General features: G+C 38.7%; 1 protein-coding gene, 1 non-coding gene and 1 pseudogene across 8 annotated transcripts in view; 2 read left to right on the top strand and 1 right to left on the bottom strand.

Annotated features, from left to right (window-relative positions):
* The window catches only part of LOC122481081 (myomegalin), a 49,355-nt gene that overhangs the window by 1,798 nt on the left and 19,834 nt on the right, over positions 1-27,723 (top strand). For 6 of the 7 annotated variants that reach the window (XM_043576085.1, XM_043576087.1, XM_043576084.1 and 3 more), the window contains exon 2: positions 26,817-26,964. In XM_043576085.1, coding sequence (XP_043432020.1) covers positions 26,846-26,964 — 119 coding nt within the window. In that variant the 5' untranslated portion in view covers positions 26,817-26,845. Of the gene's footprint in view, positions 1-26,746; positions 26,965-27,723 lie in introns of all 7 variants that reach the window. The other variant, XM_043576082.1, reaches the window with a different exon arrangement.
* LOC122481085 lies at positions 2,099-2,501 on the top strand (annotated as a pseudogene).
* TRNAH-GUG lies at positions 6,512-6,583 on the bottom strand. Its single transcript has one exon. It is a non-coding gene; the product is annotated as a tRNA-His (tRNA).

Genomic DNA, 27,723 nt, shown 5'->3' with positions numbered 1-27,723 from the left:
TGGTGGTAAGCAAAGATTTCCTAAATATTACACAAAAAGATAAGTAAAAAAGAAAAATGACAAATTAGACTTTAATAGTATTGAGTATTAAAATGATAAATTAGACTTTTAAAATATTAAAGTAATATTAGACTAGAGGCTCCTAGGTGGCTCAGTCGATTAAGTGACCTACTCTTGATGTTGGCTCAGGTCATGATCTCACAGTTCATAAGATCAAGCCCTGCATCTGGTTCTGTGCTGACAGAGTAGAGCCTGCTTGGTATTCTCTCTCTCTCTACCCCCCACCCACTCTCTCCTTCTCTAAAAATAGATAAACTTTAAAAATAAACTAACATTAGTCTAATTAAATATTAAATCAGACTTTAACATTAATATTAAAATATTGAATATTAAATTATAAAATAATTAAAATAATAATGTCTTCTCATTAAAAGATAACCATTAAGTGAAAATAAATCGCAGACTAGGAAAAAGTATTCACAAAACATATCTGACAAAGACCTTGTTCCAGAATATAAAATGACCTCCTATAATCAATATTAAAAGCTGGAGCACCCATTTTTAAAAATGGGCAAAAGCTTAAATAGACACTTCAGAGAGGAAGATATACTAATGGCGAGGAGCATATTAAAGAGTACTCAATATCATTAATTGCCAGGGAAATATATATTAAAACTTCATTGAGATACTTCACCCAGTAGCATGGCTAAAATTATAAAGTCTGAAAACATCCAATCTTGGTGAAGATTTTTAGTGGGAATATGTCATAACCATTTTGGTTTGACAGTTTCTTATACATTTCAACATAAATTTACATAAATATCCCTTTATTCATGTAAATTCTTCACCTAGATATTCTTCCAAGGGAATTGAAAACATATGTCCATACCAAAAAAAAAAAAAAAAGTATCAAGAATGTTCATAAGTGTTTTTTGTTCACAAGAATCCAAACTAGAAACCACTCAAATGTCCATTATCAGGAACTGGTAAACAAATCATAGTATACTCATATAGTGGAACACTATTCAGCAATAAAAAGGCATGAACTTTTGATATAAAAAACAGACAGAGGCGCTTGGGTGGCTCAGTTGGTTAAGTGTCTGACTTCAGCTCAGGTCATGATCTCAGGGCTCATGGGTTTGAGCCCTGTATCAGGCCCTGTGCTGACAACTCAGAGCCTGGAGCCTGCTGCAGATTCTGTGTCCCTCTCTTGCTCTGCCCCTCCCCCGATCATGCTCTGTCTCTCTCAAGAATAAACATTAAAAAAAAAAATTTCACAGACATCATGCAGAACACAGCAGCATGAGTACTCCATGATTTAATTAAGGTGAAAAATATCAGAATGATGATTTTTGAAAATAGTGCAGAGGATAATGACAATGAGGATGATGATTCTACTAGATAATGACATTATTGATTGAGTAGCTGCTAAATCCAGTCACAGCCAACAATGACAGAATGAAGTAGATTACTCTTATTAGCCCCATTTTACAGCAGGAAGAATTCAGGCACATAAAGTTTAAGTTACTTTACTTAAGCTTTTCCAAGGCCACACAAGGGCTGAATCAGATTTACAAACCAGTGTCTGTGCTCTTAAGCACAGATTGATCAGATCTTTCTTCTCGGCTTTAGGTATTTCTGGTTTTCTCAGATGTAGGGAGAAGAGAGAAGGAAAGAGAGGCAAAAGAAGGAATAAGGGATAGAAACACAAAGATATGTAGTCAGTGAAGAGCAGAGCAGGAAACTATTATGAATATTTTTACATCAAAGGTTATAAAATTTTCTGGGAGGTTGGTGATCTGCAAACAAGCCAAAGATTCTTAAGCCAAAGTGATTAAATGTTGGGCTGAGGTCAGGAAATGAATCATAGATTCTAGAGCTGAAAACTAAAATATTAAAGCATCTAGGAGAAAATGTAGGAAAATATATTCACAGTCTTGGGTAGGAGAGATGTCTTAGAGTAAGATACCTTAACAGTAAAAGAAAAATAAAGAAATTAAATTTCATCAAAATTAAAAGCTTCTGCTCATCAAAAATCACCACTAGAAAATAAAAAGGCAAGGCCTTTCTCTTTCCGCCATCTTGGAACCTTTGGAGGCCTGCTGGGAACAGGACTCCTGAAATGACAAATATGTCGGGAAGACTGTGGTCCAAAAGCCATTTTTGCTGGCTATAAGCAGGGTCTCCAGAACCAGAGGGAGCATACAGCTCTTCTTAAAACTGAAGGTGTTTATGCTCAGAATGAAACTGAATTCTATCTAGGCAAGAGATGTGCTTATATGTACAAAGCAAAGAACAACACAGTGACTCCTGGTGGCAAACTGAATAAAACCAGAGCAATCTGGGGAAAAGTAACTTGTGCTCATGGAAACAATGGCATGGTTCGTGCCAAATTCCTAAGCAACCTTCCTGCTAAAGCCATTGGCCACAGAATCCGTGTGATACTGTACCCCTCAAGGATTTAAACTAACTGAAAAGTAAATAAATAAAGGTGTAGATTTGTAAAAAATAAAAAATGAAAGAAAGAAAGAAAGAAAGAAAGAAAGAAAGAAAAAAAGAAAGAAAAGAAAGAGAAAGAAAGTAAAGAGGCAATCCACAGAGTGGGAGAAGATGTTTGCAATATTCTTCTCTGAACACGACTCAGATATTGAATGGGTAGAGAACTTCTAGAAATCAATAATAAAAGCCAAAACATTTAAAAATTAGCAAAACACCAGAATAGTCTTTCTTCACAATATGGACCATAATTTCTAAATAGGCAAAAGAGATAAGAATCTTGTGGCGCCTGGGTGGCTCAGTCAGTTAAGCATCTGACTCTTGGTTTCAGCTCAGGTCACAGTCTCACAGTTCATGGGATTGAGCCCTGCCTCAGGCTCTGCACTGACAGTTGGGGAGCCTGCTTGGGATCCTCTCTCTCCCTGTCTCTCTGCCCCTCCCCAGTGCGCTCTCTCTCTCTCAAAATAAATAAATAATAAAAACGTTTAAAAAAGAAGCCAATATCATTATGTATTAGGGAAGCACAAATTAAAACCACAGTGAGATCCTCACAAGAGTATGCACTCACAAGAATTAGTAAACTTTTAAAATGGGAGAACATCAACCGCTGACAATGTACAGTAACTATATCTTGTTGCTGTTGAAAAAGTAAAATCTCACAGTCATTCCGGAAAACTGGCAGTTTTTAATAAAGTTGAATTTACATCTATCCCATGACCCAGCAATACCACTATGAAATATATACTCAGAAAATGAATGCACAAGTATATGTATAACAGCTTTGTTCACAATAGCCAAAACTAGAAATTATCCAAGTATCCATCAATGGCAGTATGGTCACACAGGAATAACACTCATCAAGAACACCATAATAATATATTCAATAGCATGTATAGATCTCAAAAAATGTTATTATCCTGCATGAAAACAAAAAAAATAGACACACAAAAAAAGTATATTGTGTGAATTTTAAAAATAGTCAACACAAAACTACAGAAATCAGAACCAGAACCGTTTATATCTACTTAATTTTGTTTTTGTTGAACCATTTAAAAAAATTTTTTAACGTTTATTTATTGTTGAGAGACAGAGCATTAGCAGGGGAGGGGCAGAAAGAGAGATACGCAGAATCTGAAGCAGGCTCCAGGCTCTGAGCTGTCAGCACAGAGCCCAACACGGGGCTCAAACTCACAAACCATGAGATCATGACCTGAGCCGAAGTTGGACACTTAACCAACTGAGCCACCCAGGTGCCCCATTTTGCTGAACCATTTTAAAGTTAAGTTATATATATATATATATATATATATATATATATATATATATATATATATATATATGGGGTGCCTGGGTGGCGCAGTCGGTTAAGCGTCCGACTTCAGCCAGGTCACGATCTCGCGGTCCGTGAGTTCGAGCCCCGCGTCAGGCTCTGGGCTGATGGCTCAGAGCCTGGAGCCTGTTTCCGATTCTGTGTCTCCCTCTCTCTCTGCCCCTCCCCCATTCATGCTCTGTCTCTCTCTGTCCCAAAAATAAATAAACGTTGAAAAAAAAATTAAAAAAAAAAATTAAGTTATATCATGATCATTGCACCTAAATATTTCAGTATGCAAATTACTTCATTGACTCTGATATTTCTTTTTTTTTTTTAATATATGAAATTTATTGACAGATTGGTTTCCATACAACACCCAGTGCTCATCCCAAAAGGTGCCCTCCTCAATACCCATTACCCACCCTCTCCTTCCTCCCACCCCCCATCAACCCTCAGTTTGTTCTCAGTTTTTAACAGTCTCTTATGCTTTGGCTCTCTCCCACTCTAACCTCTTTTTTTTTTTTTTTCCTTCCCCTCCCCCATGGGTTCCTGTTAAGTTTCTCAGGATCCACATAAGAGTGAAAACATATGGTATCTGTCTTTCTCTGTATGGCTTATTTCACTTAGCATCACACTCTCCAGTTCCATCCACGTTGCTACAAAAGGCCATATTTCATTTTTTCTCATTGCCACGTAGTATTCCATTGTGTATATAAACCACATTTTCTTTATCCATTCATCAGTTGATGGACATTTAGGCTCTTTCCATAATTTGGCTATTGTTGAGAGTGCTGCTATGAACATTGGGGTACAAGTGGCCCTATGCATCAGTACTCCTGTATCCCTTGGATAAATTCCTAGCAGTGCTATTGCTGGGTCATAGGGTAGGTCTATTTTTAATTTTCTGAGGAACCTCCACACTGCTTTCCAGAGCGGCTGCACCACTTTGCATTCCCACCAACAGTGCAAGAGGGTTCCCGTTTCTCCACATCCTCTCCAGCATCTATAGTCTCCTGATTTGTTCATTTTGGCCACTCTGACTGGCGTGAGGTGATACCTGAGTGTGGTTTTGATTTGTATTTGACTCCGATATTTCTTAATCCAGTCTTTCAGTCCACTTGAGTGGGGTCAGCAAACTTTTTTGTAAAGTGCCTGATAGTAAATATTTTAGGCTTTGCTGACCATATGGTCTCTTTTGCAATTGCTCAACTCTACCGTTGTAACACAAAAGCAGCCACAGATAATACATAAATGAGTAAGTATGGTCGTATTCCAATAAAACTTTGTTTACTAAACAAGTTCTGAATGGGATTTGGCCAGCAGGCCATAGTTTAATGACCCCTGCACAAAGATCACAGTTGTTTTTCATGCTCAGAGTATCACAGCTCATGCCAGTGGGAATTCCTTCAAGCTGGCTGTGTCTTTTGTTGTGTTTTTTTAAGATCATAATAGATTGTTAGTGAATCACTGGTTTCTGATCCAAGCTTTCCCATGCTTACCCTGTAATTCCCCAACACCATTCCTGGAAGAGGTAATTTCTTTAAGAAATTTTGATTCATTTTTGTAGGGAATGGTATTAAAGATAAAAACCTGGACACTATTAATAACCATGGAACTGTGGGTGATTTGCTTTTAAATCAATTCAGTTCTAAAGTAAATTGTAACTGAATGTATATATTTTACATATAGAAAATGTTCATTTAAAAATAATCGTGATTTGGGGCACCTGGCTGTTTCAGTTGGTGGAGCATCTGACTCTGATCTGGGGTTCGTAAGTTCAAGCTCCACATTGGATATAGAGATAAAACCTTTAAAAATAACAATGATTATGCCTGTTTTGGGCCTTGTAATTCTTCTCGCTGGATCTCAAAATCTTGATTGCCATTTAACAAAGTTGCTTATCTAACTTGTGGCTAAGATGTAAATAAAGTCCTTTCAAAACAACAAAAAGAAATCAGAAAGATTTGCTTAAGTGAAGGGAAAGTAGGTGGGGATCTTTTGGAAAGGGCTGTGCTGATGTTTCTGGGCTGAGGGAAATTTTGTATAGCTCTTATCTAGGTGTGGATGTGTTTACATCAAAAATACTAAAGGACACACACACCAATTGCCAGCAGGTTTGCGCTGCGCAGTGATCCGCATAAAGGCTAGTGCTCTGCCTTGTGGCCGCAGCAATCTGGGCTGCAGTCCCAGTCACGGTAGTGTCAGGCGTTTGTCAAAATTCATTGGGCTGTGCGTTTAAGATTTGTGCGTTTTATTCTTTGTGAATTGTACTTCAATATGTACTATTAGCATAAAAATTGGGTGGGGAATGCCGAGAATGGCATTGAATCTAGGTTTTGTTTATTAGATTTTATTGTAAAATACCTTATCGAATATAAACTGATAAAAAGCTCATTTGTCACAGTGTCTAAAAAGGCCCCATCAACATTTGAAATATTTTAACCAGAAAAACGGTTATGACTACACCGTTACATAAGCGGACGCTACCAACCGCGCTTTACCTTTTGGGATAGTTCTGCGCAAGCTCAGATATGGGGCATGGTTCTGGAAAACCGAATACCCGACCGCCCTTTCTCCTGCCTGCAAAGTGCTGGAGAGCCACAGCAAACCCCGATCTTAGGCCACAAATAGTGGTGAGGGAATTAAAAGAGAGGCTGGAAGATGTACCAAATTTTGTCAAGGAAAAAAAGGGACACCACATAATGCCGTGACTCGGATTCGAACCGAGGTTGCTGCGGCCACAACGCAGAGTACTAACCACTATACGATCACGGCGCGCCATAAACCTGTGCCTTCTGAAGTGAAATAAAAAATTCTCATGTCTCAGGATCTGGCCAGTGCATCTCCACAGGTCTCTTGGGGGGGGGGGGGGGTCTCCTTGTGTTCCACAACGCCTCGCCTGCTTCTTTCCCTTCTCCTAAAATTTCCTTTTTGGCCCCGACCCGTTTCCTGCTCCCTCCCCCTGACCCCATCGGCCCCACTAAAGTTGGAACACAGTTGATTTGAGCGCTTGGAGCTCCAGCGGCACAGATGGTGCACTGTAGGCCCCTCCATTGCCCAGCCCATGGGATGTTGCAGGCTTCGAAATCAATTGACCAAACTAAAACCTTTTGAAAAGAATTTCCCCTTTTTAAAAACACTTCTATTTCTGCTCTCAGAGTTCCTCAAAGGACGAAAAGCTTAAAGGCGACAATGTATGGGAATAAACGATGACCAAATGAGAAAAGCAAAAGGCTATTTATACGCCTTGCAAGGGCGTCAGCCATGGTCACTTGCGTTTTAAAAGAAACGAAGGCAGCGGGAGCAGTGGGAAAGGTTTATAGTAGAACGGGGGAGACTTAAGGTGTGCCATCTTTGGAAGCTGTTGACGTGGAAAACTAGGCGGTTAACTAGAAGCTGAACATCCTGAATAACTGGATATTCAGACTCTCCAATGCATTATTAATTCAACAAGTCCTAATTGAGTGTCCTGGGCATTCAGCTTCCCTTGGGATTCGCTCGACTCAGGCTGGGGGTAGAAGAATAGAGGAGGGGTCGCAGTCCCGGGGGTCTCTGGAGGTTCTGGATTCTGTGATTGGTGAGGGGACAGGGCGGGGCTAAGCCATTTGGGTGTGCTAGTTTCAGAATCACTCAATGTACCGGTTTCAAACATGACGAACGACTCGATTTTTCACTCTAATCTTCAGTTTTTCGAGGCTTTGGAGCCTGCCCAATCTCTTGAGTAAGAGATCACTCTATTTTAATGATACCAAAGTGTAGTGTCTCTGTGGCGCAATCAGTTAGCGCTTTCAGTTGTTAACCAGGAGGTTGGTGGTTCAAGCCCACCCAGGGACGTAATGGATATTTTTACAGCAGCAATTTGGTTCTCTCAGATTCACTCTGGCAAAGGACAAGATACTTGCTTTCCCTTCCTTTCAAGTGACATAATGGCCCCTTCCCGCGCTTCCATGACCTCCCAGAAAATCTGCCTGGAAGAGACACTGCATTTCTAAAAACAGGGAACAAGAGAGGCCTGATGCAATCTCTCCTCAAGAGGGTGTGTTCTGGGATGAAGTCATGTTTCTTTGGGCTAGTAGCAAATTTTACATACTTCAATTTTTCAAATGTGTACTAGTGTCTTGCAGGATATGTGTGGGTTTAATAATTGCTCAATTAATAATGCTAGAGTCATTGGCACAAGCACAGACACTCAGATCAATGGAACAGAATAGAGAACCCAGAAATGGACCCACAAACGTATGGCCAACTAATCTTTGACAAAGCAGGAAAGAATATCCAATGGAATAAAGACAGCCTCTTCTAGTGGTGCTGGGAAAACTGGACAGCGACATGCAGAAGAATGAACCTGGACCACTTTCTTACACCATACACAAAAACAAACTCAAAATGGATGAAAGACCTCAATGTAAGACAGGAAGCCATCAACATCCTCGAGAAAGCAAGCAAAAAACCTCTTTGATCTTGGCCGCAGCAACTTCTTACTCAACACACCTCCAGAGGCAAGGGAAACAAAAGCAAAAATGAACTATTGGGACCTCATCAAAATAAAAAGCTTCTGCACAGCAAAGGAAACAATCAGCAAAACTAAAAGGCAACCAACAGAATAGGAGAAGATATTTGCAAATGACATATCAGATAAACGGTTTGTATCCAAAATCTACAAAGAACTTATCAAACTCAACACCCAAAAACCAAATAATCCAGTGAAGAAATGGGCAAAAGACATAAATAGACACTTCTCCAAAGAAGACATCCAGATGGCCAACCAACACATGAAAAAATGCTCAACCTCACTCATCATCAGGGAAATACAAATCAAAACCACAATGAGATACCACCTCACACCTGTCAGCATGGCTAACATTAACAATTCAGGCAACAACAGATGTTGGCGAGGATGCAGAGAAAGAAGATCTCTTCTGCATTGTTGGTGGGAATGCAAACTGGTGCAGCCACTCTGGAAAACAGTATGGAGCTTCCTCAAAAAACTAAAAACAGAACTACCCTACGACTCAGCAATTGCCCTACTAGGCATTTATCCAAGGGATACAGGTGTGCTGTTTCAAAGGGACACATGCACCCCCATGTTTATAGCAGCACTATCAACAATAGCCAAAGTATGGAAAGAGCCCAAATGTCCATCGATGGATGAATGGATAAAGAAGATGTGGTATATATATATATACAATGGAGTATTACTCAGCAATCAAAAAGAATGAAATCTTGCCATTTACGACTACATGGATGGAACTAGAGGGTATTATGCTAAGTGAAATTAGAGAAAGACAAAACTCATATGACTTCACTCGTATGAGGACTTTAAGAAACAAAACAGGTGAACATAAGGGAAGAAAAACAAAAATAATATAAAAACAGGGAGGGGGACAAAACAGAAGAGACTCATAAATATGGAGAACAAACTGAGGGTTGCTGGAGGGGTTGTGGGAGGGGGGATGGGCTGAATGGGTAAGGGGCACTAAGGAATCTACTCCTGAAATCATTGTTGCACTATATTCTAACTAATTTGGATGTAAATTTTAAAAAATAAAAAATAAAACAAGTTAAAAAAGTGCTAGAGTCATGATCATTATTATTTCCTGCATTATTTTTAATGAAGGCATTTCTTCCTTTGTACCAATTACTTAGCCTTTTACATGCTGTTTTTTCAAGTAAATTGGTCTCGTGATAATCTAATAATTCTGCAGTCATCATCCTTGTACTCATATTTTTTGCCACTTGTACAAGTATTTCTATAGGATAGAGTCCTGTAAATGCAATTGCTCTATCATAGTGGTTACAATATATATGTTTCTTAATGTAAATCATAAATCCTGTAAATTTGCCTTCCACTGGAGTGGTACCAATTTATCGTTCATTTTATTTTTCTAACTAGGAGAATTCTTTTCCTCATACTCTTGCTAGCACAACAAATTTCCATGAATGTATCCATTATAATCTAATAAGGGGAGTGTTGTCCTCTGACTTAACTAAGGCGGAGGTACAAAGATGACATGATGGGCATTAAGCAGTAGGATATCTGCACCTGCTCCTCGACTACACTGCCAAGACATTTTTGTAAAACTGTAATTGATTTCTGTGGTGACCTCGTCAACCAGAGCCAGAGAAGACTGGCCAAGGTGGAGAAAAAACTCACTGGTCCCAAATATTTGTTCCTCTTCCCCTTTCTCTAGAAATAACAAGGGTGAAAGAGTAGGTTGTCTATATTAGTCAGGATTCTCCAGATAAAATGAATCAATATAGAACTAATATAGACAACATACTAATTCATCCTTGGCCCTTCAGATAGATAGACAGGTAAGTGAGACTCATTTTAAGGAACTGGATCACAGGACTATGGAGGCTTTACCCTTGCAAAGTAGGATGGCAGGCTGGAAACCCACAAAAGGCTACAGTTTGGCTCCAAAGGCTTTCTGCAGACAAAATTTTCTCTTCTTTCAGAAATATTAGTCTTTTTCTACTAAGGCCTTGAACTGATTGGATGAAGCCCACTCACATTATGGAGGGCAATCTGCTTTAGTCAAAGTCTACCGATTTACCTGTTAATCTCATCTGAAAACACCTTTACAGGAACATCAAGAATATTGTTTGGCCAAATATCTAGGTGCTGAGACCTAGCTAAATTGACATAAAAAATTAACCATCACCTCTGCTATATTTTTCCTTAATAGTTTTTGGCACCTATTTCCACAAAAATTCACACACCTGAGACACATCATTGTAGCCAGGAGAATCCTGCACCTGACCGGGGCACCTTGTGTTAGAGGTTGATTTTTCTGTCGAATCTCAGGAGCAGAAATTGAGCTCTATGACTTTTATATACTACTACATGTAATTCTTGGACAAGTCTTTTTCTCTAGCATTTGTACATTTTCAATCATTTTCTCCCGCCGGTGGTATCAAAGTGGAATTCTGGTTTTGCTTTTATAAAATAAACATCCAAAGATGATCTCTGTTGGGTGGTGGTTCACAAGGATCCACTCTCTGTTAGACAGTAAATGACAGATAATCTAACCTGCAAGTCTTTTTTGATTGGCTATTTGTCCTGAGGGTTTTGGTATTTCCTGGTGTGTGAGTCTGCAGTGCTGAGAATTTGTTCACACCTTATCTAACACTAGATAAAATTCTTTGGACCCCAAAGTCAATACTATATATAACAAGAATTATCTCCATACACAGTAATTCTCCCCTAAGAACTCTTAACTTTAATAAATTGCTCTACATAATGGACATCTTAGAAAAGAAAGTTAACTGAATTTCTGGTATCTGTTAGTCTGTTTTCTTAGTACATACTGAACTTACTAAATGGTAGAATAATTTCACAACTATTTAAATCAGGCTAGAAAAAGGAGGGAAAAGACATTTATGTCATTACAATTAGACAATTAAATGAACAAATAGGGCTTCTGACAACTATATAAAGCAAGATTTAATAATTTCTAGAACTGTTAACTAGTTCATTCTTTTATTAAGAGAGAGAGAGAAAATCCTTTTACAATGGATTTTTAAAAAATGGATAAAATTCAGTGACCACAATGCAAAAGATTCTGAGAGGGTCCTGCTGAACTGAAAAGGGTATCATAAAATTACTAAGATTTTCAGCAATGAGTCTTCTCCAAACACAATTATTTCCTTTTATTTTCCTTGCAAACAATTATTTCCTTTTATTTTCCTCACTGATAAGCATTTTTAATAAATATCATTGCCCCTTTTTCTTTAAATAGTGTTATTGCTTTCTGTAATTAGTTCTTTTAGAATACCCAGTAGTTGTAGGAGTTTTTTCCATTATACAAATATAAACTGCTTTCTAAGAAAACAAATTGGTATAATTTGTTTTCTTCTGGAGGATATAGACAAATTAGGTCTCTAGCAATTTGAAGGACTGCCCAGAATGGTTTATATAACTTATATGAATTGAAATAATAACTTATATGAATTGAAAATAAGAGAAATTAAGTATTTCAACCAAAAAAAATTTTACGGTTCTTAAATTTTCAGAGAGTACTGGGCTCCTTTCAATTTTCACAGGCAACTGTTTTGTGCTTTTTCTATGTGATTCCCTGACATTATTCTTTTTAAGTAATCAAATGACTTTCCCCTGCTCACCACATCAAAATGCTACCTGGACCATGGTCATGTGGCCATTCTTACTATTATTACTACTACTACAAAACTTTTTTTTAAAAAAAGGCAGTCTCTCATATTTTATTAAGAACCTAACATGCTAAGGATCTGATCCAAGATTCTGAATTTCACCAGTTTGTAATGTATGAGAATTTCTATTCTGGCTTGTTGTTCTTAAACTAGAAACATGTGGTGTATAACTTACCACCGACTTTCGTTCAAATAACAAAACAGCTCAAGTTTTAGATACTCCACAGATTAGCAAAAATGTGCTACCTAGAGTAGATCAGAGTAGTTAAGTAGTTAGTGTTTACTGGCCAGCCATACAAAAGCTGATTTAAGATTTTGAAGTGAGGATTTTTAAAAAGTTCACCTGTTAGCTAAGATTGACCAAAGTGATTCTTGAGCCTTATTATCCTATTTAGGCCAAGGCTGACTATAAAATTGGGTATGAAGTGGATTCCATACTTCTTATGATCTCATACTTTTTCTGGTCTTCTTCCACTAATATTCATGTGTTTAAATGTTGGTACAGAACCATTATCCTGTGGTAATATCCAATTGGTGTATCAAAAAGAGCCTGAGGCTCTCATGGTCAAATTGGCTCCATTTGAAACAGAATTTTGACCAAATGGTAGCTCAAAAATTCTGAAAAGGAAAAGATTCAAATCTGGTTTCAAATACAGAGGTTCCAACAGATGGACACTGGCAGAGATAACTTGTCATGTACAGTTTTTAACTAAACTTTCAATGCTATCCAGAAAACCTCCACATCACTGAAATCGGTTTCCTTCATAACCCAGTGAAATTGCTCCCAGGGCAGATTGCTTAACCTGTCCTTTTAGAGATTCCAGAATATCAGCTTATGAAAAGCAAAAGAAAGAAAAAAAGTAAAAAGAGAGAGATCCATTATTCCCTGATTGTGTTTCTTTTCTCTCCTCGTACCTATTTTGTTTTAATATAATTTTCTGGAGGGAGGCTTTACTTAAAGATCAACAGTTCCCTGTCATATGTAAGGGTGAATTATGTACTGATAATTGTCTTGTTCACTTCAGGTGGGAGTGTAATTTGGCACAACAGCTTTGGAAAATTATTTGGCAGTGTCTACTAAAGGCAACTGCAGATATAAGCATAGAAATGGATATAAATATAGATAGGAAAATAGGCATATATGTATATATTCTATGAACCAACAATGCCAATTTTAGCTAAATAGCCTAGAACCATGCTGCTAACCTGGTAAACACTAGCTGCATAGAGCTGTTGACCACTATGGCTAGTGCCATATGTTGACATGGTAATATTTTGGATTATATTAAGCTAAATTATATTGTTAAAATCATTTCACCTATTTCTTTTTACTTTTTTAATGTGGCTACTAGAAAATGTAAAATTACATTTGTGGCTAGCATTAAACTTCTTTTATATGTATATTTTTAAATTTACATCCAAGTTAGCATATAATGCAACAGTGACTTCAGGGGTAGATTCCTTAGTGCCCCTTACCCATTTAGCCCATCCCCCCTCCCACAGCCCCTCCAGTAACCCTGTTTGTTCTCCATATTTAAGAATCTCTTATGTTTTGTCCCCCTCCCTGTTTTTATGTTATTTTTGCTTCCCTTTCCTTGTGTTCATCTGTTCTGTGTCTTAAAGTCCATATATGAGTGAAGTCATATGATTTTTGTCTTTCTCTGACTAATTTCACTTAGCATAATACCCTCTAGTTCCATCCACGTAGTTGCAAATGGTAGCATTAAATTTCTATGGGACAACACTGCTTTAGAGAGAGGTGTGCATATGTTCACCAAAAGACATGTAAATAATGTTTATAATTGCTTTATTCTAAATGACTCTAATCTGGAAACAACTCAAATGTCCAACAACGGCAGACTAAATATATTGTAATGTAGTTATATGATGGAACACACACAGCAGTAAAAACTTATGAAAAAACATGGATGTATGTTAACTAGAATTTAAATTTTTAAAAAATGGATGTATCTATACCATAGTTTACAGTGAACAAATCAGATTATCCCCGCCCCATGAAAAAGGCCCTGGAGTATTTGTTTCTGATTGCATTTACATGAAAGCAAAGAATAAGGAAAACTATGGTGATAGACATTTAAAGAAGGCTAACCCTGTGGAATGTTGCCTGAGAAGAGGCACGAGGAAGATTTCCACAGTCTGAAAATATAATGTACCTTAGTCTGGGTAGTGGTTTACTCAGGTGGGTTTACTTTAATTAATAAAGTAACTTTTAACTGCACACTTAGTGTACTTTACATTTGTTCTAAGTAAAAATAAGTAAAAGGCTGCTTGATTAGCTAAGGTTTGCCAAACTGATACTGAAATTTATTCTCCTAGGTAAGCCTAGGCTAGGATGCAAATTAGGTTCACCTTAGGAAACTAGAAAAAGAACAAATTAAATTGTAGGTAGGCAAAAGAAAAATAATAAACATCAGAGCAGAAGTCAATGAAATTGAAAACAGGAAGACAGAGAAAAGCAACAAAGCTAAAAGCTGGCTCTTTGAAAAGATCAATAAAATTGATAAACCTCCAACCAAGCTACTAACTGATAAAAACAAAAAAGAGAGAGAAAAGGTACAAATTATTACTATAAGAAATGAAAGATATGGGGAGTCTGGGTGGCTCAGTCAACTAAGCATCCAACTTCGGATCAGGTCATGATCTTGAGGTTAGTGGTTTGGACCCCCACATTGGACTCTGGGCTGACAGCTCATAGCCTGGAGCCTGCTTCAGATTCTTTTGTCTTCCTCTCTCTCTGCCCCTCCCCCACTTGTGTGTTGTTTTTTTCTCTCTCACTCAAGAATAAAAAAATAAACATTTAAAAATTAAAAAATGAAATGAAAGAGGCCATCAGTACTGATCCCATGGATGTTAAAAGGGTAATAAAGGAATATTATAAAAAACTCTGTGCCTACAAATGTGATCACTTAGGTGAACTGGACCAATTCCTTGAAAGACACAACCTACCAAACTCACACAAGGATAAATAGATAATCTGAACAGACATACATCTATTAAGGAAATTGAATCAACAATTAATAACCTCCCAGAACACAAAGTAGGTTCAAAGTATTCCCTGTGACATTTTGGGTGCTCTCATACTTTTGGCTTTCTACTTATTTGACAACATTTTGATGATGGTCTCCCTTTTTTGAGGAAACATGAGATTCACAGTCCCTTATTTACTACTAATATTTAAATATTTTTATATTAATCTCTGTACATCATATTCTAAGATTGACACACACTTCCATGGAAAATTCAGCCCCTGAGCCACTGGAAGACAGGTACAATTTAGTCTTTAAAGTCAGTTCCCAGTGTATGGTTAATAAACCTGTTTTAATTCTGTGTCTAAACCTCTGCTTCTGCATTCTCCTCCTTGTGCTTCACCTCCCACTTCTGAGAGGTCTTGGAGATCCATTTTGCTTTTGTTTTGCTCCGGGATACCCTTTTGCTCTCAGGACGTAACTTGGGGCATGAAGGGGGGAGATAGCATGTAGAGTCAAAGCCAGAGCTTTTCTGGGCTTAGCCATTTGGCTCCTGTTAAAGGTTGAGGCCTCTCTATCACCATTCAGGTCCTACCACAAAACTTCATCCTTCTGTGTCCTCTAAGGACATTGTTTCTGTGACTTCCATTCTTATACTGCAATCTCATCTGTGCAATAGAGAAATTAGCTTTGCAAAATTCAGTAATTTGATCACCCCAGCGTGTCTCTAGGCTCCTCTGATGGCTGTCTCTGCACACTCCTCGAGGGAGTGCTTGTGGAGGCTCCTGGGCTCTGCTTCAATGCTAACCCCTCGGCCTCCCCAGAAAAGACCCCTTTCGGGTCCTGACCAGAGACTGATGGAAAATGTTCTCTCTTCTTCCTCTCTAACTGTGAACACTCATTTCAATGTTGTCATACACTGTAATTCAACATCCATTTTAAATCTCAGAGGACATGAATTTGGGGGCTTTGGCATCTGATGGTTTGGTTTGATCTTGCCACTTCCACTAGCTCTGGCCTGTCAGTCAAATTTTGAGTTTTTACATTCCAGCTTCCTCCTCTGTAACAACAGAGATAACATTTACGTTGAATTGCTGCTACGAGAATTAAATTGCCTATTATACTTTATGCCAATTTACTTTTACTATTTAACTTGCATTTTTAACTATTTTAATATTATTTTACTATAATCACACTGTTCTGTTTCCTTTGTCTTTATTTTTTCAGTTACATCCTGCTTAAGACAATTGATTCATTCTGGTATTTCAGCTATGGTAGTGACAAAATTAATTTTAAAAAGAATCTTTCCTTAATAAAAAAAAAAGGTGACTCAATATAAAGAAGACATTAGGTTATCATGGATATGGCCAAATATTAAAGTGTTATTCCATGAAGTTTGAAAAACATGATTTGGGCTCATTTTTATGGGATATCCTCCCTCCCTCTTGTCACTCCAGGCGCACTCCTTCTTGCCCTAAGTCAGGAAGGTGGGAATTGGCTCAGTTGTCTCCTACATACAGTCACTTTTTCCTTTGTGCCCCTCAAGGGAACTCTCTGTTCAGACCATAGGAAATATCAAGGTCCCTAAATACTTCCAGTTGGGAGATGTGATTCCTTCATCCCTAGAGCCATGGAGTCTGTTTCTGGGGAGGACTAAATCGTTTTGTTCTTTCTCTTCTTCATTTCATCCATTAGTTGCCAGTGTTAAAAGTAGGCCTTCCTTTTAACCTTCTTTCTTTTCAACATCAGGGAGGCTGAGCCAGGAGGGGACGGCAAATCTTGGTGAAGGCTTCTCAGTGCGTGCTGGCAGGCTAGCCAAACACGAGGGCTCTGGAGGCAAACTGCCTGGCCCTGAGTGCTGGCCCTCCCTGTCACAGGGCTGGGCCCCTTGGAAAGTCAGACCAGCCTTTCAGTGCCTGAGTGTCCTCACCTGCAAGCAGGGGTGCTGATAACCTACACCGTCTCGGGGTTGTTATGGGGACTATATCAGTTATGCTCAGTACAGCACCAAGGAACTGCATGCTGCTCACACGGTGACGCTCACTCGGAGAAAACTGCCAGTATCATTGTAACTAAGACTTCCGTTTTCACTTCTAACTGCACCACTGCTGACTTTCAGCATTCCCCAGAATAAATGAGGAGTGTTAAATGGTTCACTTGGGCTCTTCTCTTCCGTATTAGTGACCAACACCTGGAAAACTGGTTGCTTGATAATTTCCATGGTGAGTTAACTGATGAGACAGCACAGCAGGTAAATGGATCCAACTTGATCAAATTCTCGGACCTTGGACAGGCGTGATGAGTGTTCAGCTCATGGTAGACAATCTTTTGCACCTGCTTCTAGCAAGAGCTTTTAATAGCCAGTCAGACTTATCCCAAATATAATAAGAAAAGTCCCAATTATGTACTGGTAACCTATTCCTTTTGTTGTTGTTGCTTTTAAGAAATTAAAGTAGGAAAATTTAATTTACCTGGAATTTGTAGATTTCCTCTTTCAGTTATGATGGCATATCTACAGTAAACCAGCACAGACACTGAAAACAGTAGATCAAATCTGGTTTAAAGGAATTGTTTGAAGTCTTTGGAAGGCTACCAATGCAACTAGGACACACAGAGCCAGCTCAAGAGAGAGAAAGGGAGAGAGAGAGAAGCTCATTGGAATGAAACTAATTTTCTGCCTTTTCCCCTCAGGCATTGGCCAGTTCTTGGCATAGGACCCAGAGACTGAGAAGCTGGGGAGAAGGCAGCTACTAAGAATCAGAAAAAATAGCAGCACTTTAAATAATCCATGAGGAGGGTAAAAGGGAGCCATAGAGGGGGCTGGAGAGATTTGTGGGGCTGTCCAGGTATTCAGACTTGAATCAAGATCCTGGAGTGCACTGGGATGTGAACCAGATAATCGGAAAGGGTTTGCCCTTGTTAACCTTAAAAATAAAACTGCCAGTTATTTTACCAGCAAAAAACGTGTTTTTTCAAGAACAGTAGAGAATTGCAATAGGTAAGCTATAGCAAAACCATAGGCAAGTCCACTCAACAAAGGAGAAGGGTCTTTTATAAAGTGAAAGGGGAAGTTAGGTAGGTGTTACAAACAAAAAATCTATTGGAGTAAACTGGGGGTTCAAAGTATAGTGGCTTTTCATTGGCTGAGTTGTGACTGTTTCTCATTAGCTGGGCTACTGCTGGGGGAGGAGGAAAGCCTTTCTTCTTCCTGCTGGAATAGTAAAGTAATATCCACTTTCAAGGTCTGTCTCATCCTTTTGGTATGGCAATTTGTGACAGCTCCCCCTACCAAATCTCCCATCTTCACCTTAGACAGGTTTCAAGTTACTAATTTTCACACCCTCAAGGCATTTGCAAATTCTGCTATAGACAGTCAAGAAGCTATGAAGGCAAGCAGAGTACCGCTGAAAGAAGAGCAGTTTTCAGTGGTACATGGTGGAAAGGAGATAGATATGAATTGAAGTTCAGGTCTCCCCAAAGAGAAGGTACTGCTCAGATGGCAGCCCTAAAGATCTACCACCTAGGAATGTAGACAAAACCAGATATAGGCTGAGACTTCCAAGCAGTGCAAACTGTCAAATAGCTTAATTATGGAATGGATTGAGGTGATCTGCCTCTCTATAATCTCTCCCCAAAAGTAACATTATCCAAAGACTCCGTGGTTCTTCATACATCAGGACCATCACTCAATCACATTTTTCAGGCATACAAAGAGATGAACAAGAGGGGGACGGCAGGAAAGCAAACAATAGAGACTGATTCACAACATGATTGAGCTATTGGACTTACCAGATAGGAACACTCAAATATATATGTTTTAGGCATTCAAGGATGTAGATGACAAAATGGAAACTTACATTAGAGATTAGGAATCTATTGAAAACTCAAATGGAAATCCTAGAACAAAAATATGTGATAACTAATTTTAAAAAGCAACATATGGTTGGGGCAGCTGGGTGGCTCAGTTGGTTAAGTGTCCAACTCTTGATTTTGGCTCAGGTCATGATCTCCCAGTTTGTGGAGTTGAGCCCCACAGCAGGCCCTGCATGGGGCTTCTCACTAAGAGTATGGAGCCTGCCTGGGATTCTCTCTCACCTTCTGTCTCTGCCCCTTATCTGCTCTCTCTCTCTCTCTCTCTCAAAATAAATAGATAAAAACTAAAAAAAAAAAAAAAAGTAACATAGTTTTAACAGCAGTTTGGACCCAGTTGAAATATATTAGTAATTGAAATAATAAGTATAAAATACCTAGTTGAAGTATAAAGAGCTAAAAGGAAAGGAACTTGAGAGCTTCAGAGGGGAGAGTTTTTAAAAAGTGTAAGTCATGTTTTTAAAGGGCTAACGTATCTGTATTTGAAGTTTCACGTTAAAGGAGATTGAAATTGGGTTGAAATCAATTTTGTAAAATGTAATGGCCAATTAAAAAATAACTGATGAACTATCAAGCCAAATGTACAAGAAATTCTGTCAACTCCAAACAAAATTAAAGACAAGAGAACTGTATCCAGGCATGTGATTGTAAAACTACTGAAAATCAAAGGCAAACAAAATCTAGAAACACCTGGAAGAAAACAACTCATGTTATATTCATTATTAAAGTGCTAAAATACTATAATTTTCAATCTGCATTTAATCCCTGGCAAAATATCTTGCAAGTGAAGGTGAAATAAAGGCTTTTCCAGATAAGCAGAATACCTTCAGTAAAGGAAATTCAGAAGATCATTCTTCAGGCAGAAATGATCCCAAGGGAACATGGAAAATGAAAGAAGGAATGAAAAGCAATGGATATGTAAAATATGTGATTAAATCAAATAAATATAACTGTCCCAAGCAAAAATAATGACTGTGTGATTTGAACATATTTTGAAATATAATGAATGATAAAAACTCAAAAGGCAGGAGAGTACATGGAATTAGTATTAGTAAAGCCCTACTGTTGCCCACTGAACTGGGGAGACCCAGGGCCCTGGGGCCCTGTCCCAGCCAGTCCCAAAGGTGTCGCTGAAGGTTCTTGGTCTTGTCTCAAGAAAGAATTTAAGAACAGACATGCAACACAGCAGATGTGCAACACAAGTGGTAATGATTATTAAAGCGAAAAATGCACTCTCAAGATATGAGATATGAGAGCAGGTGAGCTAAAGAAGGAGGGAGGGAGAGGGGTTGTGTTTCTATTTTTTATTGACAGTTGTTAACTAGGGGATGGACTATTGTTGGGGCAGGGATTTCTTAGAAGCAGAGTTTCTCACCTTTTCTTCCTTATTTGGTCAGAGGTTTCCCATCCTGGCACCCACCATCTGGGGCCTGTCTGGTTTGATCTGGCTTCTTGTGGAGTGGCGCCAGGCGCGACAGGCCTAGCTGACCAGGACTTCCTCTTTGCTGGCTTCCAGGTCAGAGCCTAACTTAACTGCCTGCTCTAACACTAGCATAGTTTAGAAAGTACAGAAGTTCTAATTTATATTAGAGTCTTTCATTTAGATTTTACAGAACACATAAAAGTAAAATAATGTGTATCAGAATGAAACTAAACGCTGAACAATTATTTTTATGTAATTCCAACAGTTTAAAAAATATACATAATCTTGTTTTTATGCTAACAATATGTTATTGTGATACAATTTACAAACAACGCACATATATAAAGTGTACAGTTTAATGAATCTCGACAAATGTATACACCCTTGTAACCATTAGCCAGACCAAACTTTATAGAACATTAGCTCAAGAAGTTTCCCTCATGTAAGCTTCCAATCAAAATACCCCAGAGAAGCTACAACTCTTCTGATTCCTATGACTACAACTTAGTTTTGTCTGTTCTGCCTTTTCTGGGACTTCTTGTAACTGGAATCATACATGAGTAACACACAGGAACACTAAAATAGCTATGTTTTAGATATTTAAAAACATCCTTTTGCAGAGGCATCTTTTGCTGAACATACTGTTTCCATGTTATCCATGTTATTGTGAGCATTTGTCATTTGGTCATTTGTATTGCTGAGTAGTGATCCAGAGAATATAAAAGTTTATCAGTTCTGGGATGCCTGGGTGGCTCAGTCAGTTAAGCTCAGGTCACGATCTCATACTTTGTGAGTTCAAGCCCTACTTTGGGCTCTGTGCTGACAGCTCAGAACCTGGGGCCTGCTTTGGGTTCTGTGTCTCCCACTGTCTCTGCCCCTTCCCTGCTAGTGCTCTGTCTCTCTCTCACTCTCAAAAAAATGAATAAAACACTAAAAAAAATTTTTTTTAAGTTTATCAGTTCCCCTGTTGGTAGACAGTTGGGTTGTTTTTAGTTTTTGCCTAGTATGAATAATACTGCAATAATCATTTTCTGGAATCTTTTTGGATGCATACATTCATTTCTCTTGGGAAATAAATAGGAGTACTATTATTGCTGGATCATAGGGTTAAGTGTATGTTTAACTTTATGAACTCCCCAAAAGCTTTCCAAAGTGGTTGTGCTAGTTTACAGTCCAACTAACACCATACAGCAGTATCATTACACAGTCTACAAGGAGTTGGGGGAGGATTGGGCAACAATAACAACTTTCAAAATTAGTCTTTCCAGACGACCTTTCTTCATATTCTTCCAAATCCTTTGAAGGATGTGTAGAGATGGCCATGGTCACACCAACAGGTTTTGCTACCAGCCTATCTAAGCCTGACAGCAGAGCCATAGAAACAGTAACCAAGACAACCCAAGTATTAGGCTCTTAAACCCTCGATGGGAATCTGTCAGTAGTATGGTGCAGCCAACAAGCACCAGCTCTCAAGGTAGCTGTTAAATTCACAGGATTTTGTCATCATTAAAAATTAAAGTATAGGGACACCTGGGTGGCTCAGTTGGTTAAGTGTCCAACTTCAGCTCAGGTCATGATCTTGCAGTTTGTAGTTTTGAGCCCCACATCAGGCTCTGTGCTGACAGCTCAGAGCCTGGAGCTTGCTTCAGATTCTGTGTCTCCCTGTCTCTGCCCCTCCCCCACTTGCACTCTGTCTCTCTCTCAAATATAAATAAACATTAAAAAAAATAGGGGCGCCTGGGTGGCTCAGTCGGTTGAGCGTCCGACTTCAGCTCAGGTCACAATCTCACGTTCGTGAGTTCGAGCCCCGCGTCGGGCTCTGGGCTGATGGCTCAGAGCCTGGAGCCTGCTTCTGATTCTGTGTCTCCCTCTCTCTCTGACCCTCCCCCATTCATGCTCTGTCTCTCTCTGTCTCAAAAATAAATAAACATTAAAAAAAATTTAAGAAAAATAATGAAGTGTTTTAACTTACAATTAAATAAATTATAACAAAAACAAAGTAATAAATATCCAGAACACATCACTTCCTAATTATTTCACAACATTTTACTATTATCTATGCTCTTGGGGTTCTTTATGTGTATTATATTTTTTAGTTAAATTAATTAAATTAATTTTTTAAATTTAACATAAAATTTGCCATCTTAAAAAAACTTGCCATCTTCATCATTTTTAAGTGTACAGTTCAGTGGCATTACGTGTGTTCACATTATTATGCTACCATCACCACCATCCATCCATAGAACTTTTTTCCTCTTTTAGCAAACCTAAATTCTGTCGCTAGTAAACAATGACTCCCCATTTCCCCCTGCCCAGCCGAATAAACAACATTCTTTTTTTTAATTTAATTTAATTTTTAAATTTACATCCAAGTTAGTTAGAATATAGTGCGACAATGATTTCAAGAGTAGATTCCTTAATGCCCCTTACCCATTTAGCCCATACCCCCTCCAGTAACCCTCTGTTTGTTCTCCATATTTAAGAGTCTCTTATGTTTTGTCCCCCTCCCTGTGTCTATATTATTTTTGCTTTGCTTCCCTTATGTTCATCTGTTTTGTCTCTTAAAGTCCTCATACAAGTGAAGTCATATATTTGTATTTCTCTGACTGACTAATTTAGCTTAATCCCCTCTAGTTCCATCCACATAGTTGCCAATGGCAAGATTTCATTCTTTTTGATTGCCGAGTAATACTCCATTGTGTATATATACCACATCTTTATCCACTCATCCATCGATGGACATTTGGGCTCTTTCCATACTTTGGCTATTGTTGATAGTGCTGCTGTAAACATGGGGGTGCATGTGTCCCTTTGAAACATCACACTTGTATCCCTTGGATAAATACCTCGTAGTGCAATTGCTGGGTCATAGTTGTATTGCTGGGTAGTTCTGTTTTTAATTTCGATAAATAAAAAATTTTAATTTCAAAAAATAAAAATAAATTCTGTCTCTATGAATTTGAATATTCTATGTTCCCATGTAAGTGGGATCATATGGCATTTATCCTTTCATGACTGGCTTATATCACTTAGTATATTGTCTTCAGGGTTCCTCCATGTTGTAACATGTGTTAGAATTTTCTTCCTTTTTAAAGCTGAATGATATTCCATTGTATGTATATACCACATTTTGTTTATCCAGTCCTCTGTTGATAGACACTTGGGTTGTTTCCACCTTTTGGTTTCAGTAAATAATGTTGCTATGAACATGGGCATACAAATATCTCCTTTCAGTTCTTTTGGGTAGAATTTCTGGATTATATGGTAATTTTATTTTTAATTTTTTGAGGAACTGCCATACAGTTTTCCAGAGGGGCTGCACCTTTTTACATTCCCCAAAGTGCACAAGTGTTCTAATTTCTCCACATTCTTGACAACACTTGTTATTTTGTTATTCTGGGTTTTTTAAAAATAGTAACTATCCTAATAGTTATGATATGAAGTGGTATATCTATCATATTTATATGGTGGAAAGATTATATCATATATAAATACTATATCATATCCCAACTCTATATTCAGTGATGTCTTATTGATAGCTTAAAATTGGCCATGGTGATAGTATTTACTCCACAGACATAGCCAAATGCTACAAATCAGGATTTTATCCCTTGGAGTACTTGTCATTAAACACTTACCAGCACACCATTGAAACGGAGGCCTAGAGAAGGAAGGAAGGAAGGAAGGAAAGAAAGAAAGAAAGAAAGAAAGAAAGAAAGAAAGAAAGAAAGAAAGAAAAGAAAAGAAGGAAAGAAAGAAAGAAGGAAAGAAAGAAAGAAAGAAAGAAAGAAAGAAAGAAAGAAAGAAAGAAAGAAAGAAAGGAAGAAAGAAGGAAGGAAGGAAAGGGAAGAAAGAAAGAAAGAAAGAAAGAAAGAAAGAAAGAAAGAAAGAAAGAAAAGAAAAGAAAAGAAAAGAAAGAGAATAATGGAGGCCTTGGAAGGAAGTGGAAAAAACAAGGTCAGGTGACCTTTTATATTTGTGATTCTCTTGACAGTCTCAGCTGCGGTGACCAAACTGTTGCTTGTACTTGCCACCCATTCCCTCCATTCCATCAGCTAGATTTTACTGGGCTCTGCCACAGACCATTTTCAATGGCTTTTTGGCATCCCAGGCAACTGTCAAAGATGAGTGAAAGAATAAATAAATCTACTAGATTTATAAATGAACACCACATTAAGTATCCATATTCAAGGAGATAAAGTGTTTTGAGGACTTTGACGAAGTAGAAAGTAACTTATAGAGCCAGAATGAAAAACAGACATAGCAGAGTATAATGTTAATAGAGATTTTTTTAAAGCAATGCAAAAACAGTCATCTATAAGTTAAGTGAAGTTGGGAGTTTGGAAGTTTAAAATTACTTCCTGTTAGGTGTGCCTGGGTGGCTCAGTTGGTTAAGCGTCCAACTTTGGCTCAGGTCATGATCTCACAGTTCCTAAGTTTGAGCCCCACATCCGGCTCCATGCTGACAGCTCAGGGCCTAGAGTCTGCTTCAGATTCTGTGTCTCCCTTTCTCTGTCTCTCCCCTACTTACACTCTGTCTCTCTCTCTCTGTCTCAAACATAAATAAACATTAAAAAAATCTTTTTTAATTACTTCCTGTTAAATAAAACCCCCACATGTTCTCCTACTGCAAGTGAAAGAAATTTAACATTGCACTAAGATATATTAATTTTTATGGGGTTAAAAAGTAAGACATCATTATTCTAAATTTATTAGTTATACTTAGTTTTTGGTCACTATTCCCTTGAAAGGATCTAGGGGGTAAAATTTTGACAGTTCCCAAAGAGGAACAGTAAAAATCACTAGAGGCTTTTAAAAATTCATGCATGAAGAGCCACAGAATTGTTTTTATTGAAAGTATCTTCAAGAAAATAAGGGTGTTGGAGTGCCTGGGTGGCTCAGTCGAATGAGCGTCCGACTTCGGCTCAGGTCATGATCTCATAGTCCGTGAGTTCGAGCCCCGCGTCGGGCTCTGTGCTGACAGCTCAGAGCCTGGAGTCTGCTTCCGATTCTGTGTCTCCCTCTCTCTCTGACCCTCCCCCATTCATGCTCTGTCTCTCTCTGTCTCAAAAATAAATAAACATTTAAAAAAAAATTTTTTTTTAAAGAAAATAAGGGTGTTGAAAAAAAGATTGTTGTTTGAGGTTTTCTGTGCAAAAGCAAGATTGAACAAAGAGAACATGCTTAGATTTTTCTTTATAAATTGACTGGCTGGGGTGCCTGACTGTCTCAGTTGGTGGAGCGTGCTACCCTTGATCTTGGGGTTGAGTTTGAGCTCCATGTTGGGTGTAGAGATTACTTTAAAAAAATTGGTAGTATCAGTAAAAGAGTACCCAGATATTAAAACTGGTTGGTGAGAGAGGTGGTCTCCATTGATAGAGACATCCAGGGAGAAACAAGCAGTTTTGTGTTGAGTATGGCAGGCCTTTAGAAGACAGGGCTTTCTCAGGTTCTGTGGCTACCAACACATTCTAATTCTCTGATTACAATTTGAGACCGGAACCAAGAGTCCTTCCCATGGCACTATTGTTGATGTCCCAGTGACCGGATTTGAGCTCTGGCATTTCAAACTTTGTTTCTGCCTTCATAACTCTCAAAACTTGTGGGTGACAAAAAGGCCTTCTGATTTCTAAAGGAACACTCCCAGGAAACTTTATCTCAACTGTAAGAATCAAAAATACTCAACTCTTACTCCAGTTTAAAGCCCCTTTCAGGCGCCTGGGTGGCTCAGTTGGTTGAGCGTGTGACTTCGGCTCAGGTCATGATTTCACAGTTTGTGGGTTCAAGCCCCGCGTCGGGCTCTGTGCTGACTGCTTGCTCAGAGCCTGGAGCCTGCTTCAGATTCTGTGTCTCCTTCCCTCTCTGCCCCTCCCCTGCTCACGCTTTGTCTCACTCTCTTTCTCAAAAATAAATAAAATGTAAAAAAAAAAAAATTTTTTTTTTTAAAAAGCCCATTTGATTTCATTTGTTTATTTCATTATTTGCTTGTTGGTTGGTTTGTTTGCTTTTTAAAAAAATTTTTTTTAATGTTTATTTATTTTGGAGAGAGACAGAGACAGAATGTGAGTGGGTTAGGGGCAGAGAGAGAGAGAGACACAGAATCTGAAGCAGCTCCAGGCTCCGAGGTGCCAGCACAGAGCCTGACATGGGGCTCGAACTCAGGAGCTATGAGATCATGACCTGAGCTGAAGTCAGATGCTCAAACAACTCAGCCACCCAGGTGCCCCAGGTTTGTTTGCTTTTCTAAAATACCTCTGGGTCCTGCTCTTCTCCCTCATGGCACCATCTCCCCCTACTTGCTATATCTTTCCTCCAACCCATGGTCACCAAGGTCCTCATGGCTGAGGGGGAACTCTTCACAGGAGCACATCATAGGTTTCATTATTTACCTCCTGGCAGGTTCCCCACTCCCTTTCTCTGTGCTCATATGGGATCCTCTTTAATGATCCAGCTCTATAAACTATCATTTTGTTTTGATTACTCTAGGCAGCTTTGGAAGAAAGCCTGGTCATTGTGGAGACCCAGACACATTTCTCTTCCATCTTTCCTTTTAAAGGAGGCAGTAAGAGGATTCTTCATGAGAAAATGCTGCAACTGAAAGCTGGAATGCAGCAGCCCCTAGAGAAGGGACCTGCTGAGAGGAGAGTGGGTGAGCAGCAGACTCAGCCAGAGGAGACAGGGTCCTCCGCTATGTCCCATAGCAGGTAAGAGACTCTTTGTTTAGACACTCCACCGTCAGAATTAAATCATTGCCCTTACGGCAGCTTTCAGGTCTGCATCCAGACTCTGTAGCTTAATTATAGGGCTGTCTCTTAAGACCTTCCTGAAAAGTCTTTACAGAAAAGCCTATATGGCTTTTAGTATCAATTACTTTATATTATTCAGAGAAATTTGGTTTTATTCTAAATAACAATGCATGTATTCACCAAATATATCACCTTCAAGGATGTTTGGGATTTCATGGAATTCTTCCAGTCATGTGAGTAGCGTCTCTTTTCTGCATTGACAGGGACACCTAAGAATCTCCTGTTCTGTCAGGAGATTTCAGGACAATCAGATTGTCCCTGGTTTCTGGTCTGGCAATTTTGATAAGTTCAATTCTTTTTTTTTTTTTATTTTTTTTAACGTTTTATTTATTTTTGAGACAGAGAGAGACAGAGCATGAACAGGGGAGGGTCAGCGAGAGGGAGACACAGAATCTGAAACAGGCTCCAGGCTCCAAGCTGTCAGCACAGAGCCCGACACGGGGCTTGAATTCACTGACCATGAGATCATGACCTGAGCCGAAGTCGGCCGCTTAACCGACTAAGCCACCCAGGCGCCCCGATAAGTTCAATTCTTAAAATAAGCTTACAAAATTGTCAAATAATGGCTGGTTGGCTTGACTTGTCAGCGTTTTTAATGGCTGTATGTTTATAGCTTTTCAAAGGCATTAAAATGATATGGAGTTAATGCATTATACA

Source organism: Prionailurus bengalensis, chromosome C1, assembly GCF_016509475.1.
Source record: "Prionailurus bengalensis isolate Pbe53 chromosome C1, Fcat_Pben_1.1_paternal_pri, whole genome shotgun sequence".
In the NCBI taxonomy this organism is placed as follows: Eukaryota; Metazoa; Chordata; class Mammalia; order Carnivora; family Felidae; genus Prionailurus; species Prionailurus bengalensis.
The sequence above is the reverse complement of the archived record's forward strand: the minus strand, read 5'-3'. Positions and strand labels throughout refer to the sequence as shown.